Below are 16,173 nucleotides of genomic sequence, written 5' to 3'. Positions count from 1 at the left end.
AATATTATAAGAAGCAATAAAGCCTCTTTCCCCTATATTGCTAGGGAAACCTACTGACAATGAACTCAATACTGTATCGATGGCGTTTAACCTTTGGGCCTGCTATTCTGAACGATGATCCTTTAAAATTTCTTTTATGAACATATAAGATATTTCTTATTCTAACGAGCTTGTGAGGATTTTGTTGCACTGAAAATCAGTAAAATGACCGCAATTTTTCGGAAAATTTTAAATAAGTCCTTTTTTTCAATAAGTTACAATAAGTATGTTTTGCATAACAAACAATCTTTTGTATCTTTCATACTTAAAGAATTAACGGGGACTGTCATTATTTGCATGAATACTCCCTACGCCCAAAAGTAAGTAGAAAGTGGGAAGTTTTATACTCCTGTATCAATGTGAAAATAAGTCGATGACAAGTCGATTTACCCAACATGTGAAGGTTACCAACTGTCTGGTTGCATTTCATGGCGGTAAAACCAAGCCTTCTTTTTCATTATATACTTGTTACCCCGCAATCTCGTGGTGAACAGACAAGGTCATTTATACCGGTCAACAGACGAATTAAAGAATAATAACCACACCTCTGCACCCATAATCATTGGCGCAACTAGGTAAGGACTAAGGTGTATTTCCTCTCTCTTCTTACCAGAATTTATTGAAATAAGTAAAAAAAAAAGAGAACATTGCTCAGTTTACAAAACTTTATTCAGGTAAAGAAATTATTCAAATATAAAATACAAAACGTATATTAATATTCTTATTATGTGAAACTATTGTCCCTGATCCCTCTAGTTACATCAATGGCTAGAGTTCCTTTTTTTTCTATTTATCATTTTGTCTCTTTTATTTTCTACATAACAAGAACGAAATGAATCTGAAGATGTGATAGTAATGATAATCACAAGGATTGTTTTGGAAGATACCCAATCTCTATCACAACGACAGCATCTTGAGACGCGCCTCGAAACAAAGTTATTACTTCACTGACCAGTAGCCCAGTATATTCTACATATCAATAAAACTTTTATACAAACCTAATTCAAGCTTTAACTTCAGTGAATTAGGTTAGGTTAGAGCAGACGAATATTCCGGCTGCCAAAAGGGGGCCGGCCACGCATGCCAAAATCATTGATATCAGTTAAGGGGGTAGACACGGGTAATGCAGCAAGGTGACATTACCGGCAAAAATGGACATAAAAAGGAGTCCGGGATTTTTCGCTTTTCGTCCTTATATGAGAATATTTGAGACTGGGTGAGGGCTCATTCGAAAGAGAAAGGTTCAGTGCAGCGCGCTCTGTCATGATTGAACGTGATTTTGTTAATATCTAATAATATGAGTGTCCAAAGTAGAGGAAAAATCGAGAAAATACATCCGCAGAATCCAAGGTATATTTAGGTCACTAAAAGAGTTTTGTGACTCAAACGATGACCAGAGCGCGCTGCGCTGAACCTTTCTCTTTCGAATGAGCCCTCACCCAGCCTCAAATATTCTCATATAAGGACGAAAAGCGAAAAATCGCGATTGCATTCTCACAGACGAGTTCCGCCATTATCTGGATACTACAGAGCAAGTCACGTGACAAATTTAGTTCAGCTAATAGTTATAAGGTGGCGTTTAAGGGGGTAGACACGGCACGTGACCTCTCCGATTCGGAACAGCAGTTTTTTCGTTGGGCCTGGTGGAGCCACTTGCGTGGTCTGGTACGAACTTGAAAGATTTAATTCTCAGCTAGCGTGCGCGCAACACGATCTAGGAAGGCAACAGCGCCTCAAGTACTTACATATTTTTACAAACACATTCAAACGCTCATCTCGCCAGAGGCATCGCGACGATACGCCTGAAGAACGAAAGCGAAACATTGGCGCGTGTTTAGAGTGAGATGTACGGTGATCGTGTTATCCTTCTTTCAACCCAAATGATAGAATTGTCCCGATCCGATAAATTCTGACTGACCGAACGCGTGGATTTTATACAGCGCACCGTAGCACACCTCGCTGCTGAAAAATATATGCCTACTCTGAAGAACCGAAGGAACGTGCAATCTGAGAATTTTTTTAGAGAAAGTTATTAACTTCTTTAAATAAATGTTCTTTAATTAATGTAATTGGGACGGGTTATATCTTGAATTTGGTAAGAGATAGGAAAAAGCTGTTTATGTAAAAGTTCAATGGAATGATAATGTTTATTTTTCTGTGATTTCATTTTCTCCGTGAATGCACCGATGCACTCAAAAAATGCAAATCCACTTTTAGTTAAATGGAATTGCATTTTTTTTCATTTGTGTTAACTCCTTGAAACATTCTGCATAAAAAAGTACTATGGTACTATTAGAACTAATAAATGGAGGGACCTCACGTTTATATATACAGTAAAAGCGGAATATATGCAACAGAGATTGGGAACCAGACGTTGCATATATCCAGCCGAGATGTTGAATCTCAAATTATGTAGATGCGACGACCAGCCAAGCGTGAACGCAGAAAAGGACAGGCAGTGGAGGAGAGAGAGAGGTCCAATGATCAAAGGAAAGAGCCGAAACATATCGGTGTGACTAATACTAATTCAGTTATAAAATATTTTTATTTTTGACTTTTTTTAAATGAAATTTTTACTAGCCTATTGGCCAGATTTATCTTATTAAAATGATACCAAACACGATATAGTTTGAATTATAATTACTTGCTAAAATTGATGTTAAAAGTAGACGAAAAGTCAGAGAGATCGAATCAAAACATTGCATATGCAATCCAAGCGTGGTGTCGAAGTTTGATCGGACGTCTCGCATATACAGTAAAACCTGGATAAATGCAACGAAAGAATGCTTGGATAAGTGCAACATCGCTATCCCCTCCACTTGGGGGGATCCCCCTAGGCGAACCGAGCCGCTCGACAAGGAAACCGTGTAATATGATCCGACCGTAATATCGACGTGACTAATACTAATTGAACGATAAAACTTTTTTATTTTTAACTTTTTCCTAATGAAACTTTTACTAACGCATTTGTGAGATGTTTCTGATTAAAATGACACCAAACACGATATAGTTTGAATTATATTTATAAACAATAGGAATAGAATAAACAACATAGAATTGACACCACGACTGAATATAAATAATGTCGGCTAAATACAAAAGATGTGTACGGACAGAGAATCGGCATGTCGGCTGAATACAAAACATGTGTACGGACGCAGAATCGACACCTCGCTTGGATAAATGCAACATTAAATACCCAGAATTGACACCTCGCTTGGATAAATGCAACATTAAATGCCCAGAATCGACATCTCGCTTGGATAAATGCAAGATTAAATGCCCAGAATCGCCACCTTGCCTGGATAAATAAAACCTTTGAAACCAGAGCCGACACCGCGACTGGTTTTGATTTCGATCTCTGTTGCTTTTCGCCGACCTTTAACATCAATTTTAGCAAGTAATTATAATTGAAACTATATCGTGTTTGATACCATTTTAATGAGAAAAATTTCACCAATGCGTTAGTAAAAGTTTCAATAAAAAAAAGTCAAAAATAAAAAAGTTTTATAGTTGAATTAGTATTAGTCACACCGATACGTTTCGGCTCTTTCCTTTCATCATCGGACCTCTCTCTTTCCGCCACTGTCTGTCCCTTTCTACGTTCACGCTTGGCTGGTCGTCGCGTGTAACCCGAGATTCGACACCTCGCTTGAATAAATGCAACCACTGGGTCCCAATCTTGGTTGCATTTATCCAGGTTTTACTGTACCCAGGTTTTACTGTACTGTAAATTGTTAGGAAACCGTCTCTTGTGGAAGAAATACATCGTAGAAAGGAAGTAAATGAACAGCGATCACCTTTATTATATAGCGGAGTTCACCAGAGTCCATAACTGCGACGCGCAGGTTGAAAGTTGGTGGGGGAACGCAGCGAGCTCTCCGCTAATCGATTTCTACTTCGTTTGGGAGTACCGCCAATCAGGGCGAAGATGCGCACGAAAGAAGGAAAATTGGTCTTTTCGCAGTTATGGACTCTGGTGAACTCCGCTGTACTATTCATTGTTAGTCATTTATTTCATTTCAATCGCCTTTAGCATATAAAAAACGGCACAAAATATCCTGGATTTTTAATATTTTTCGATCGGTTGTGTATTCGACGTAATATCGAAAACATGTTGAGTTTGCTACAAACTGCTACACATGATCCGTACAGGAGACTGGTAAAATGCTGATTACTTAAGAAAAGCAGCCCGAAAATAAATCTGTTGTCAGATTTATTAAAATTTTTTTAGACAGATAACTTAGTATATTCTTTCAGCATAGAATGTGTTATTTTACTGGACTCTCTTGATTTTGCGTTACACCCAAATATTCGATGAATGGGTAACGAAAATGTGACGCTAGCAGAACGACATAGTTCGAGCGAGTTCTTGAATGCTGGCGAGCGTAGAAAAGGACAAATAGCGAAAGAGAAAGAAGTCCGAGAATTAAAGGGCCCGAAAAAAAACATTTGAGAACATATTTTTTATTTTTCATTTTTGCTAAATGAAACTTTTACCAATGTAATTATAAGGTTCTTCTGATTAAAATAAGACCAAACACGACATAATTTGCATTATATCTACTTATTTATTTAAAACCTAATGCAAATATATAAAGTAAGTATAATTCAATACGCTAGTGGAAGTTTCATTCAAAAGAAAAATCAGTCATTAGTCATTATAAAGCAACGAAGCGAAAGTGCAGCATAAGTACACAAAAAAAACATAAGGTTTATAGCAAGCTTAACATTTTCTATTGTATTATGGTAATCACTATATTATAGTTTTGTTTCCTTGTTGTATTATAGGAAAGTAAAATATGCAATATCGTATAAGCGTGGACCAGTTGCAATAGTTGCAAGAAACCTGATATGTATACCGCAGTTCACCAGAGTCCATAACTGCGAAAAGACCAGTTTTCGTTCTTCGCGCTTCTCCAGTGCGCATCTTCGCCCTGATTGCCGATACTCCCAAACGAAGTGGAAAGCGATTAGCAGAGAGCTCGCTGCGTTCCCCCACCATCTTCTTACCTGCACGTCGCAGTTATGGACTCTGGTGAACTGCGGTATATATAACAAATTAAATGAGGAATCAAATTGTATCTAATCCATCTTTCATTGTAATGACCATTCAGAGAATAAAATTATAATAGTTGTAAGGAATAAGAAATAAAACTAACAAATCGTTAAAGATTGAAATTTCTTTATATCCTTACAATTTAACCTAACCAATTTTCTTCGTATGTCTTCGGATTTACGTATTGTAATAGTTAGAATAACAGTAATATCTAATTGAAGAAATTACTTCTGTATCACGTACTTTTATCATGTGTACGTACATACATACGTATATATATAAAACTTAAATATTAAAAAAAATATCAAAGAAAGATGCAGTTCAACTCCTTTTTTTAACTGCTTCCCAAGTTAATGTATTTCATAGTATTAATGTATTAAAAATGTATTTTTATGTATTAAAAAAACGTTAATGCATTAAGAATCAGAACTGAAACCGTAGAATCGGGATTCGAACTGAATCTCCTGGTTTCTCATTTCTACCATATTGCCATGGACGAAATTATATTATTTTGTCGATTCGTCGATGCTGCTGCCACGTGCTTTAGCGGCTTGAGCATCGAGCCGATAACGTAGAAATGACGAGAGCAGCTGGACTCTGCCAAACCCGCAGAGCTCACACGGACACGTGAGACAACGCGCTTGTGTTAGATGAAACAACGGCAGGGGAGTCACTGGGACGTCGTGGGACGTCGTGGAGAGGGTAAAAATTTGTCCCACGTCCCACGGTTCTGGCATCACTGCTGTCGGTGGGTGACTGGGCCCACTTGGCGTGCCGCACTTTAACACAGGGGTTAGCAGACCGAAGTAAAGTTGGCGCGGAATATTAATATTTCTTAACAATTTGTCTTAAAAAATTGCTCCCCATTTAAAATTGTTCCAGTCGCAAACATTACATTTAATGAGATATTCGTATTAGTTGCGTGTCACTCTTTTTTTTTTATTGGTATTTTTAATATTAGAATATCGCATCTTTCATATTATATGGTACTTACCTCCCTGAGTCAATTTATTCCTTAATAATCCAGTTACAGAAGGATTAAATAGTGCAATTTATACGCTTTCAAATTTTATCAGAAGTATAATAGTGAATTTTTAAGTTTTTTTCATTTTAAATAATACACTAAATTATAAAAATGTATTTGTCTGTTATAGAAGCATTCAAGAAAATGATCAAATGGGGTCAAGAACTGGGAGATATATATCTTGTTTGGGTAGGCATGCGCCCCTTTATTTTTCTTTACAAAGCAGAAGCAATACAACCATTGTTAAGCAGCAGTATTCACATAGACAAAAGTTTGGAGTACAAATATTTACAACCCTGGCTTGGTAGTGGTTTAGTAACTAGCACTGGTAAGTATATGACATACTTTCAAATATACAAATTAAATATGTACAACATTTAATAGATAATATAAACATTTCTAAACATCTAAATGAAAGCAGAATTTTGCAAAAGTTTCTTATGTCTGAGAGCATAGCGTATTATTTTTTTTTTTTTTTTTTCATTACGACCATATACGGACTTAATTTATTGCTTTATCAATTTATATATTATTACAAATTTACAATTTATTAATAACTCATTATTCATTAATACATACCTCTATGTACAACTTAATTTAATACATTTGTGCTGTCCACCGATGACAAGAAGTCCCATGAAAAGGCTGCGAACCTGATTGGTCAGAATGGAAGGAACACGCCTCATTTTTACACGCATTTTCGGTTCTAGCGAGCTATTGGCTAAATCGGTGACACATACTAATTGAGGTCGCGTGACAGTGAATCCGAAAAGTATTAACACACCATTTAAAACAGAACCGGTTTTTTTTTTAAATTGGACTAAACGATTTGAGTTTTCTCAAAGAGCTAATAATGGGGTATTTTTATCATTTTGAAAAACCAACAATGGGTCAGAATTTTGTAAAAAACAAAAGTTTTTTTTCACAATTTTTTTACCTGTGCCTCTACTAAAAATTAAAAACATGCCGTTTATAGATTTCGATGAAATTTTTAGCATGTACATATACAGCTGGTATAAATCCATTAACAGCGTTTTTTCAATTTTCATTATAAGTTCAGATAAAAATGTTGCAAAAAGTGATCATTGTAGGTTCCACAATAGGTCACTATTTTTTTCGCGATTTGAACCAATTGCATTATTTTCAAAATTATGAAAATCGGTCGTCTAGTAAATTAATGACTCTAACTGAAAAAAACTCATTAGTCGCTTAGTATAATTTAAAAGAAATTATTATATTCATTTCCGGTAAAATGATTATGATATTCGTAAATAGAATGAAAAACTACGTCGAAATGATATATCTATTTATAGTTTTACGACATCCGCTAAAAGGAACTACAGTAAAACATTGGGACCCAGATGTTGCATATATCCAGCCGAGGTGTCGATTCTGGGCATTTAATGTTGCATATATCCAGGCGAGGTGTCGATTCTGGGCATTTAAACGTTGCATATATCCAGTCTTGGTGTCGATTCTGCGCCCGTACAAATCGTTTGTACCCTGCCGCGATACCTATTCTACATTCGTACACAACATGCGACGTGTTGCATGTTGCATACTGCATGTTTGATGTATCTTTGGTGTATGGCCTGCCTTATACATATGTAGCCGAGGTGTCAATTCTATATTGTTTATTTTATTATTATTGTTTATTTATTCTATTATCATTCTGTTATTACTGTTAGCTTGTAAATTACTTTAATTTTCAATAGGAAGAAACTGTCCGGTTTCATGGAAATCACGGGCTGTTCCTAACATCATAAAGCACCTAATTTGCAGTCAAGAGTTCCGCTACTTAGAAATATTCTGAACTGAACCGTGGCAACAATAAGTTTATGAAGTCATCGACCAGTTTAGTACTTTGCTATTATTACAGTTTTATTATTATTTTAATAAATAAATATAATTCAAATCATATCGTGTTTCGTACCATTTTAATCAGAAAAATCTCACAAATGCGTTAGCAAAAGTTTCATTAAGAGAAAGTTGAAAATAAAAAAGTTTTATCGTTCAATTAGTATTAGTCACACCGATATTACGGTCGGATCATATTACACGGTTTCCTCGCCGAGCGGCTCGGTTCGGCTTAGGGGGATCCCCCCAAGTGGAGGGGATAGCGATGTTGCATCCAGCCAAACTTTTGTTGCATATATCCGGCTAATTTTATTGGACTTTTCTGGTCGAGTAGGCTTTCCCCATCATTAACTTTTTGATGCCACTGTGCCACAAGATGGCGTTGCCTTTTCATCTCTCTCACTGATATATGTTACACTCTCGATTTCCAAAGCTCAACTGTACTAGTCCGGACACTTTTCTATGCGCTAAACAGTTTAGTAGTAAGTATGTAGCTACTCGCCACTCGACTAAATTATTGGCCGTGTCTGAATCAGCTAAAATGCTAAGCGAAAGCAAGTGGAAGGTGGTTCCGTCTGTGCTACTACAATTCCAAGGAAGCCCTTACTACTCTAACTTCGCGCAAGGACCTTCTTTCGCTCTGTTTTGCTCTGACTCGATGCTTATCAGATGTTATCCTTGTTCTGCTGCTTGCATTGTGTTGTAGAGAATTCGACACGAAATAGATCATACCATAATTATTTCTATTTATCCGTAACAAGCATCCTGGCTTTGCTGTAATTATAGAGAAACCTATACAGTAAAAGCTGGATATATGCAACAAAAGTTTGGCTGGATATATGCAACATCGCTATCCCCTCCACTTGGGGGGATCCCCCTAAGCCGAACCGAGCCGCTCGGGGAGGAAACCGTGTAATATGATCCGACCGTAATATCGGAGTGACTAATACTAATTAAACGATAAAACTTTTTTATTTTTAACTTTTTCTTAATGAAACTTTTACTAACGCATTTGTGAGATTATTCTGATTAAAATGGTACCAAACACGATATGATTTAAATTATATTTATTTATTAAAATAATAATAAAACTGTACATATGTATAAGACAGGCCGTACACCAAAGATACATCAAACACGCAACATGCAACATGCAACACGTCGCATGTTGTGTACGAACGTAGAATAGGTATCGCGGCACGGTGCAAACGATTTGTACGGACGCAGAATCGACACCAAGACTGGACATATGCAACGTTTAAATGCCCAGAATCGACACCTCGGCTGGATATATGCAACATTAAATGCCCAGAATCAACCCCTCGGCTGGATATATGCAACGTTTAAATGCCCGGAATCGACACCTCGGCTGGATATATGCAACGTTTGAAACCCGAGCCGACACCGCAACCGGTTTTCATTTCCAATCCTCCTTTGCTTTTCGCCAACTTTTAACATCAATTTTAGCAAGTAATTATAATTCAAACTATATCGTGTTTGGTATCATTTTAATCCGAAAAATTTTCACCAATGCGTTAGTAAAAGTTTCAGTAAAGAAAAGTCAAAAATAAAAAAGTTTTATAGTTGAATTAGTATTAGTCACACCGATACGTTTCGGCTCTTTCCTTTGATCATCGGACCTCTCTTTTTCCACCACTGTCTGTCCTTTTCTACGTTCACGCTTGGCTGCTCGTCGCGTGTAACCCGAGATAAGACACCTCGACTGGATATATGTAACGTCTGGGTCCCAATGTTTGTTGCATATATTCAGCTTTTACTGTAATGCTCAGAGGGAGCTACTTCTTACCCGCCTTCAGTATTGAACATGCCCATATAAAAACTATTCTTCCCTATGAAATGTATAAAATGAACATTATATAAATATATTACTCGTATATGTATGTGGGGTAAAATGAAGTTTGTATTTTATTATAGGCGAAAAATGGTACTTTCGAAGAAAATTGCTTACGCCAACTTTCCATAGCGGTCTTTTGGAAATATATTTAAAGACAGCTATCAGAGAAGCGGAGGTATTAATATCTTGTCTCAGGAAAGAAATTGGTAAACCAGCATTTGACATTGTACCATACGCTAAAAGAGCGACATTGGATGTAATATGCGGTAAGCTTTTTTTCAGTTTCATAATGTATGTCTTTTTTTGGAAAACACCCTTTATTATACATCTCTATTGTGCCCTACTACGAACCCTTCAGTTCAACTTCCGAGTTAGTATATTGTCAATTTGGAGCCTTGGGGGGTTGAAAACCCGCTCTGCCGTACCGAAGCTTCTGCTTATACTGGCGGTGTTAAAGGACGCAACGGCGCTAAATAAATATCCACTCCCCAGCAGCCACTACCCTCCAAGCGGCGCCGGGTATAGATAAATTAAATACTCATGAATAAATATGCTTGGCCAATCATTGTATCGAGTATGGAAGACCCAACATTTGACTTTTCGTTGACGTAAGGAATTTTATTCTTGGGCCGAACAAACTGGTGGGTTAGAGACTACATCCACCAGGCGCTTTACGCCTGTACTCCCTACCGGCATGCGTCATCTCGACGAGGTTGCCAACCCTTCGGCGCGGCGGCAGCCAGAGTGTATCTTTAGCGTAGCGCGCTATGTTGACACCGCTAGATCGGATCTACAACTGAACCCTGTAAAGCACTTTATTATATGTATAATATACAGGGTGTCCGCGCTAAAGTGTGACAGACGTTTTATTTCGTAACTATTGATGATAGGAAAAATTGTTTATATGGAAATTGCACGGTACAATGGGGCCTGCGTTTGTGCCAATGCATTTGTTTAGAGTCAACGCTCTCGTGGTTGAACGCGCGCTCTTATTGGTCAATGTTTTTCGTTAATAATTCAAAAGCGAAGCTTCAACCAACATTTTGGTAAAGGAAAAAGTTGTTCAGAATCTCCTCAGGATCCTCCCATTCACGGTGTTACAGGAGTTATGAGACATCCTGTATAATACATAAAAGAGCAGCAATGCATTCAAAGCACTGTTATAATTTTTCTCCCAACCTCAGCCTACTTATCATTTCCTTGCACATCTCCTGCATTCTTTCCTGTTCCATTTATGATATATTATACAAATAAGCAACTATAAAAAAATATACGTATGCTTGATTTAAGTATGAATTCTGTTTGTTTTACGTTGATTAAATAAAAAAGGTTTTTAATCATTTGTTTCAGATAGTTCCATGGGATGCAATGTCAACGCACAAACAAATTTCAAAAATGAATATGTACAAGCTATTAATACGTAATTATATTATTATGTATTAAAATTTTATTAATATAGTTTCAATTTTCATCAGAGCAACATATTTTTTCAGCCTAGCATCTATCTCGCAAAGAAGATTTTTGAACGTTTGGATGTCTTTTGATCCGATTTTTAAGCTAAGTAGATGGGGTCAAAAATACAACCATGCACTTCGTGTCACACACGAATTTGTTAATAGGGTAAGTATTACTTTGTTTATTACATTCTATTTAAATATAAAAGTACGTATAAATAATAATTTAACCATCTGAATGCTGATGAAGAGAATTTCTCTCCTATTATGCAGCGCCGCTTTCTGTACTTTGATGAGAAACGAACGGTTAAGAAAAAATTTAAATAATAATTAATAAATAATTTAATGTCTGTCACATTACTATTATATACTTTTTAAATTGTATGCGATAGATTATAGCAGAGAGAAAAGCCGAGTGGAAAGCTAAAAAATATAGAAACTGTAGTGAACAATCTAATAAACATCAAGCTCTGCTAGACTTGTTATTAGAATTATCACAAGATGGTAAAGTGCTCACTGATGATGACATTCGCGATGAAGTGAACACATTTATGTTCGCGGGCCATGATACTACAGCGACCAGCGTATCTTGGATATTATATGCACTCGGTCGACATCCCGAATACCAGGTATTAGAATTTTTCTTTACATTATAATTTCATAAAATAAAAGGTCTGACATTTCGCAATATTTTCGTAACAATGAGAGTAGAAAATAAGGAGCATACCTAATATATCAACATACGATGATTTCAATGATTCTTTAATATGTTGTCGGAGGCATGATTTTGAACAACCTTTTCCCTGCGCATAATCAACGGAAAGCATTAGTTTCCGAAATATTTGCGAAAAACTATTATTGCTGTTACATTAAATTTTAAAGTAAGTAGACACTGTTCAAAATAGAATACCTCGGTTAAATTTGGACTAAATAACTTGAGGTTTTTTGAGAAGCTATAAAAATTAATTCACTAAAATATGTATTTTCATCGTTTTAAAAAATTACGATTTGTTGAAATCGTGAAAAAAAATAGTAAATGGTAATTTTTCAACTTTTTTATGTGAGTCTATAATGAAAATTTAAAATATGTCTTTCGTAGGTTCAAATAAGAATAGGTTCCATATTCATTCTAAACAACGACTAAAAATGTTCAACCAGTTCTTTTTTTTTATTGTGCTATACCAACGGGGTGCCGAACCGTTCGTTCGCGACCTACGTCAAGCCTCGCTTTCATAGCCGACGCTGCCCTCCCTGAGCCCGCGCGCTATACGCGCTCTGATTCGCTAGTGTTTTTCCTTAATAAATCAAAAACGAAGTTTCACAAAGGAAAATGTTGTTCAGAATCACCCCAGCTACCACCCCTTCACTGGACCAACGCGAATTCTGAAACACCCTGTATGTAGCTCACAGGTCCCAGTGAACGTGTCAATGGGACACTAAATTAATAAAAATATGCAATATTTTTATCCGATGAACAAACTGACTAAAATTACAAAACGTTCCGCTCGAAACGTAACAGTATAAAACATTCATCATAAAAAAAGCTAACACAAAACGTATCACTGCTAAAAATGAAAAAAGTTGAATGTAAAATTAAAGTTACGAAATAATTGATATTTGCGGTACTATAAATTTATTTTTCGTTTCAGGAAAAAGTTCTTAACGAGTATTACGAAGTAACAAAGACAAAACAATTAACCTTAGATGTATTAAGTAAATTAACATGGTTAGAAGCATGTATAAAAGAAACCTGGAGGGTGTACCCGGTAGCTCCACTTATTGCAAGACAAATCTATCATCCTATTACTATTTGTAAGTATAAATGCATATATATTCATTTTAATTTAAAAAATTTTCAAGGCATGATGTTTCTAAAATAATAAATTTATTTTAGTGGGACACGATATTCCAATAGGATCTACAGTACTTGTCAATTCGTTTTTGCTTCACCGTGACCCTCGGTATTTTCCCGAACCAGATACTTATAGGCCAGAGCGCTTTCTACCCAATGGACCAAAATACCCTCCTTATGCTTTTATTCCTTTTAGTGCAGGTTCCCGTAATTGTATAGGTTCAAAATACGCCATAATGATAGTCAAAATTCTTAGTCTTTTTATATTAAAAAATTTTCACGTGATATCTTTAGATACCGAAGATCAACTTCGCTTTAGTAGTGAATTAGTATTACATAATGCTAATGGACTTCGATTAAAAATTACGCCACGAAAACAAGAACTTGATGTAATTATATTGCACAGTATGCATTCAAATAAAGTTAAAGAGAAATATTAAAATGAAAAGAACCTAATATCTTTTATTTATCAATTCGAGTTAGATGAATAATTAAACGCCTTAGGTAAGTTTTATAAGGGATTTCAAGAGAAACACTGATATCCTGTGCAGAAGGGCACTATTTTAACACGAGCCTAATAATTAGTAGAAAGATGCGACTATTACGACCAATAATACGCTTCAGCCAAAAGTCTGCATCAGACCCGCATTCTTTACACATGCAGTCTTCCCAGTTCCCTATAGTAGGACAGAACCAAACATGGCAAACTTTCCTAGCGAAAATGGCGATGCAAGCATTGGCATTCGTAGGATTTTTTTTAGGGGGGCATGATATAAAATATCACTTCTAGATTAACGAATGTATGCTATAGCCGTGTGAAAGAAAAGGAGAGTCAAGAACAATTCGAGATACAAGATAGTTCGAGCGAAAAAGAGACGGAGTTTCAAAGGAAGGAGACAATAAATACTGTATTCGACATCCGACTCTCTCTCAATCCAAGGGGGCGCAGTGCCCCGATTGCCCCTCCTTGCGGACGCCCATGGATGTAAGAGAAGGAGCGCTCTCAATACACGTGTGAATGTATCCCTAGTAAGCATTTATTTAATATATTTTGAAACCTGACAATTTAGATTTTAGAGTTTTGAAAACTGTAAAATTAAAATTTCAAAATTGGACCGAATTTGAAATCAGAATTCTGAATTTTTGAAGTTTTACTATTTGAATTTCAAAACCTTGAAATTTAATTTATATTATATCTATAGCTTGTTAAAGGGTGAAGGAATCTGTTGAACAAACATAATTTATTAAGACTAGAAAGGAGCACAAGGATAAGAATTGACAAGGTTTCAAAATTCATTTTTTTCTCTAACTAATTGAGTAGTTCGCTTTACAATTAATATAAGGCGTCCAGTAGATGCTCTGTACTCTCTCGGCCGACAGACGTCCAGATACAGGGTGATTCTCTCGCTACGCAAGACAAAAGCCGTGCCGCACAATGGAACCCTTGCTGTTCCGTTTCTTGTCTTCGTCTCAGCCTTAAACACACACAAAACAGTTTTGGGTCCGGCGAAATGGCCCCTGGGTCTCTTTACCTGCAAAAATAGCAGGGTTCGATTGTGCGGCACGGTTTTTGTCTTGCGTAGCGAGAGAATCACCCTGTATTATCGCCGAACTCTCCTACCGAAGTCTTTCTTTCTTTTCTATCTGCAAGCGTCTAGGTATGATCGCCGTACTCTCTTGACGAACCTAACCTAACCTGCTGACCAAAAGCGGCTGATGGTCTTACCTTCTCCTCTCTCTCAAAATAAATAGCAGGCATAAAGTAGACACGGTTAATGCAGCGAAAATTTTTTTCATTACCGGCAAAAATGGTCCTAGAAAGGAGTTTACGGGAATACACTTTTCGTCCTTATATGAGAAGAATTGGGGCTGGGTGAGGGCTCATTAAAAAGAGGAAGGTCCAATACAGAGAGGAAAAAAGTTGCTTAAAATGACGAATTTTACAATTTAAAAATCATCGAAATCGGAGGGGGAGTAGCTTTCCTACAAATTCACCAACGAATGAATAAATTACCCAAATATGGAAAATTAAATTTTTATATCTTTTACATCATCCTATTAAGGTAATTTTAACTAAATCATTGGAAACTACAATAAAGAGAATATCAAACAAAAGTAAATAATATTTTATTATATTTCATTTACTTTCAGTGTTCCTCATTTTCATTAATCATAGCCTATGATTCATAGGTATGTATGTTAGAAATAAACTAACAAGGAAACATAGATTCTAGATTTTAGTCCCCGATTTTAATGAAACTTGGTGGATATATTAAGCAGGTGAAAATAAGGGACACGTATTTTTTATAGGTGCCCAATCGCAAGTTTAGGGGGTGAAATCACCCCTCGAAGTTTCAGCAGAAAAATGGTACAGTAAAAGCTGGATATATGCAACAAACATTGGGATCCAGACGTTGCATATATTCAGCCGAGGTGTCTAATCTCGGGTTACACGCGACGAGCAGCCAAGCGTGAACGTAGAAAAGGACAGACATTGGTGGAAAGAGAGAGGTCCGATGATCAAAGGAAAGAGCCGAAACGTATCGGTGTGACTAATACTAATTCAACTATAAAACTTTTTTATTTTTGAATTTTTTTTACTGAAACTTTTACTTTTTTTTATTGGTGAAATTTTTCGGATTAAAATGATACCAAACATGATATAGTTTGAATTATAATTACTTGCTAAAATTGATGTTAAAAGTTGGCGAAAAGCAAAGGAGGATTGGAAATGAAAACCGGTTGCGGTGTCGACTCGGGTTTCAAACGTTGCATATATCCAGCCGAGGTGTCGATTCTGGGCATTTAAACGTTGCATATATCCAGTCCTGGTGTCGATTCTACGTCCGTACAAATCGTTTGTACCGTGCCGCGATACCTATTCTACGTTCGTACACAACATGCGACGTGTTGTATGTTGCATGTTGCGTGTTTGATGTATCTTTGGTGTCACACCGATATTACGGTCGGATCATATTACAGTAAAACCTGGATAAATTCAACGAAAGAATGCTTGGATAAGTGAAACATTGC

At 36.4% G+C, this 16,173-nt stretch overlaps 1 protein-coding gene across 8 annotated transcripts in view; it reads left to right on the top strand.

Annotated features, from left to right (window-relative positions):
* LOC117601670 (cytochrome P450 4V2) overlaps positions 1-15,615 on the top strand; it is a 92,662-nt gene extending 77,047 nt beyond the window's left edge. For 3 of the 8 annotated variants that reach the window (XM_076688896.1, XM_076688895.1, XM_076688894.1), the window contains exons 3-9: positions 6,253-6,450; positions 9,915-10,100; positions 11,185-11,254; positions 11,328-11,454; positions 11,681-11,917; positions 12,938-13,100; positions 13,183-15,615. In XM_076688896.1, coding sequence (XP_076545011.1) covers positions 6,253-6,450; positions 9,915-10,100; positions 11,185-11,254; positions 11,328-11,454; positions 11,681-11,917; positions 12,938-13,100; positions 13,183-13,580 — 1,379 coding nt within the window. In that variant the 3' untranslated portion in view covers positions 13,581-15,615. Of the gene's footprint in view, positions 1-5,635; positions 5,891-6,252; positions 6,451-9,914; positions 10,101-11,184; positions 11,255-11,327; positions 11,455-11,680; positions 11,918-12,937; positions 13,101-13,182 lie in introns of those variants that run through there. The other 5 variants (XM_034318774.2, XM_076688893.1, XM_034318773.2 and 2 more) reach the window with 5 other exon arrangements.
* Positions 15,616-16,173: the final 558 nt, after the last annotated feature.

This window comes from Osmia lignaria, chromosome 6, assembly GCF_051020975.1.
Source record: "Osmia lignaria lignaria isolate PbOS001 chromosome 6, iyOsmLign1, whole genome shotgun sequence".
Lineage (NCBI taxonomy): Eukaryota > Metazoa > Arthropoda > Insecta > Hymenoptera > Megachilidae > Osmia > Osmia lignaria.
Note: the sequence above shows the minus strand (reverse complement) of the source record. Positions and strands in the feature narration are given on the sequence as shown.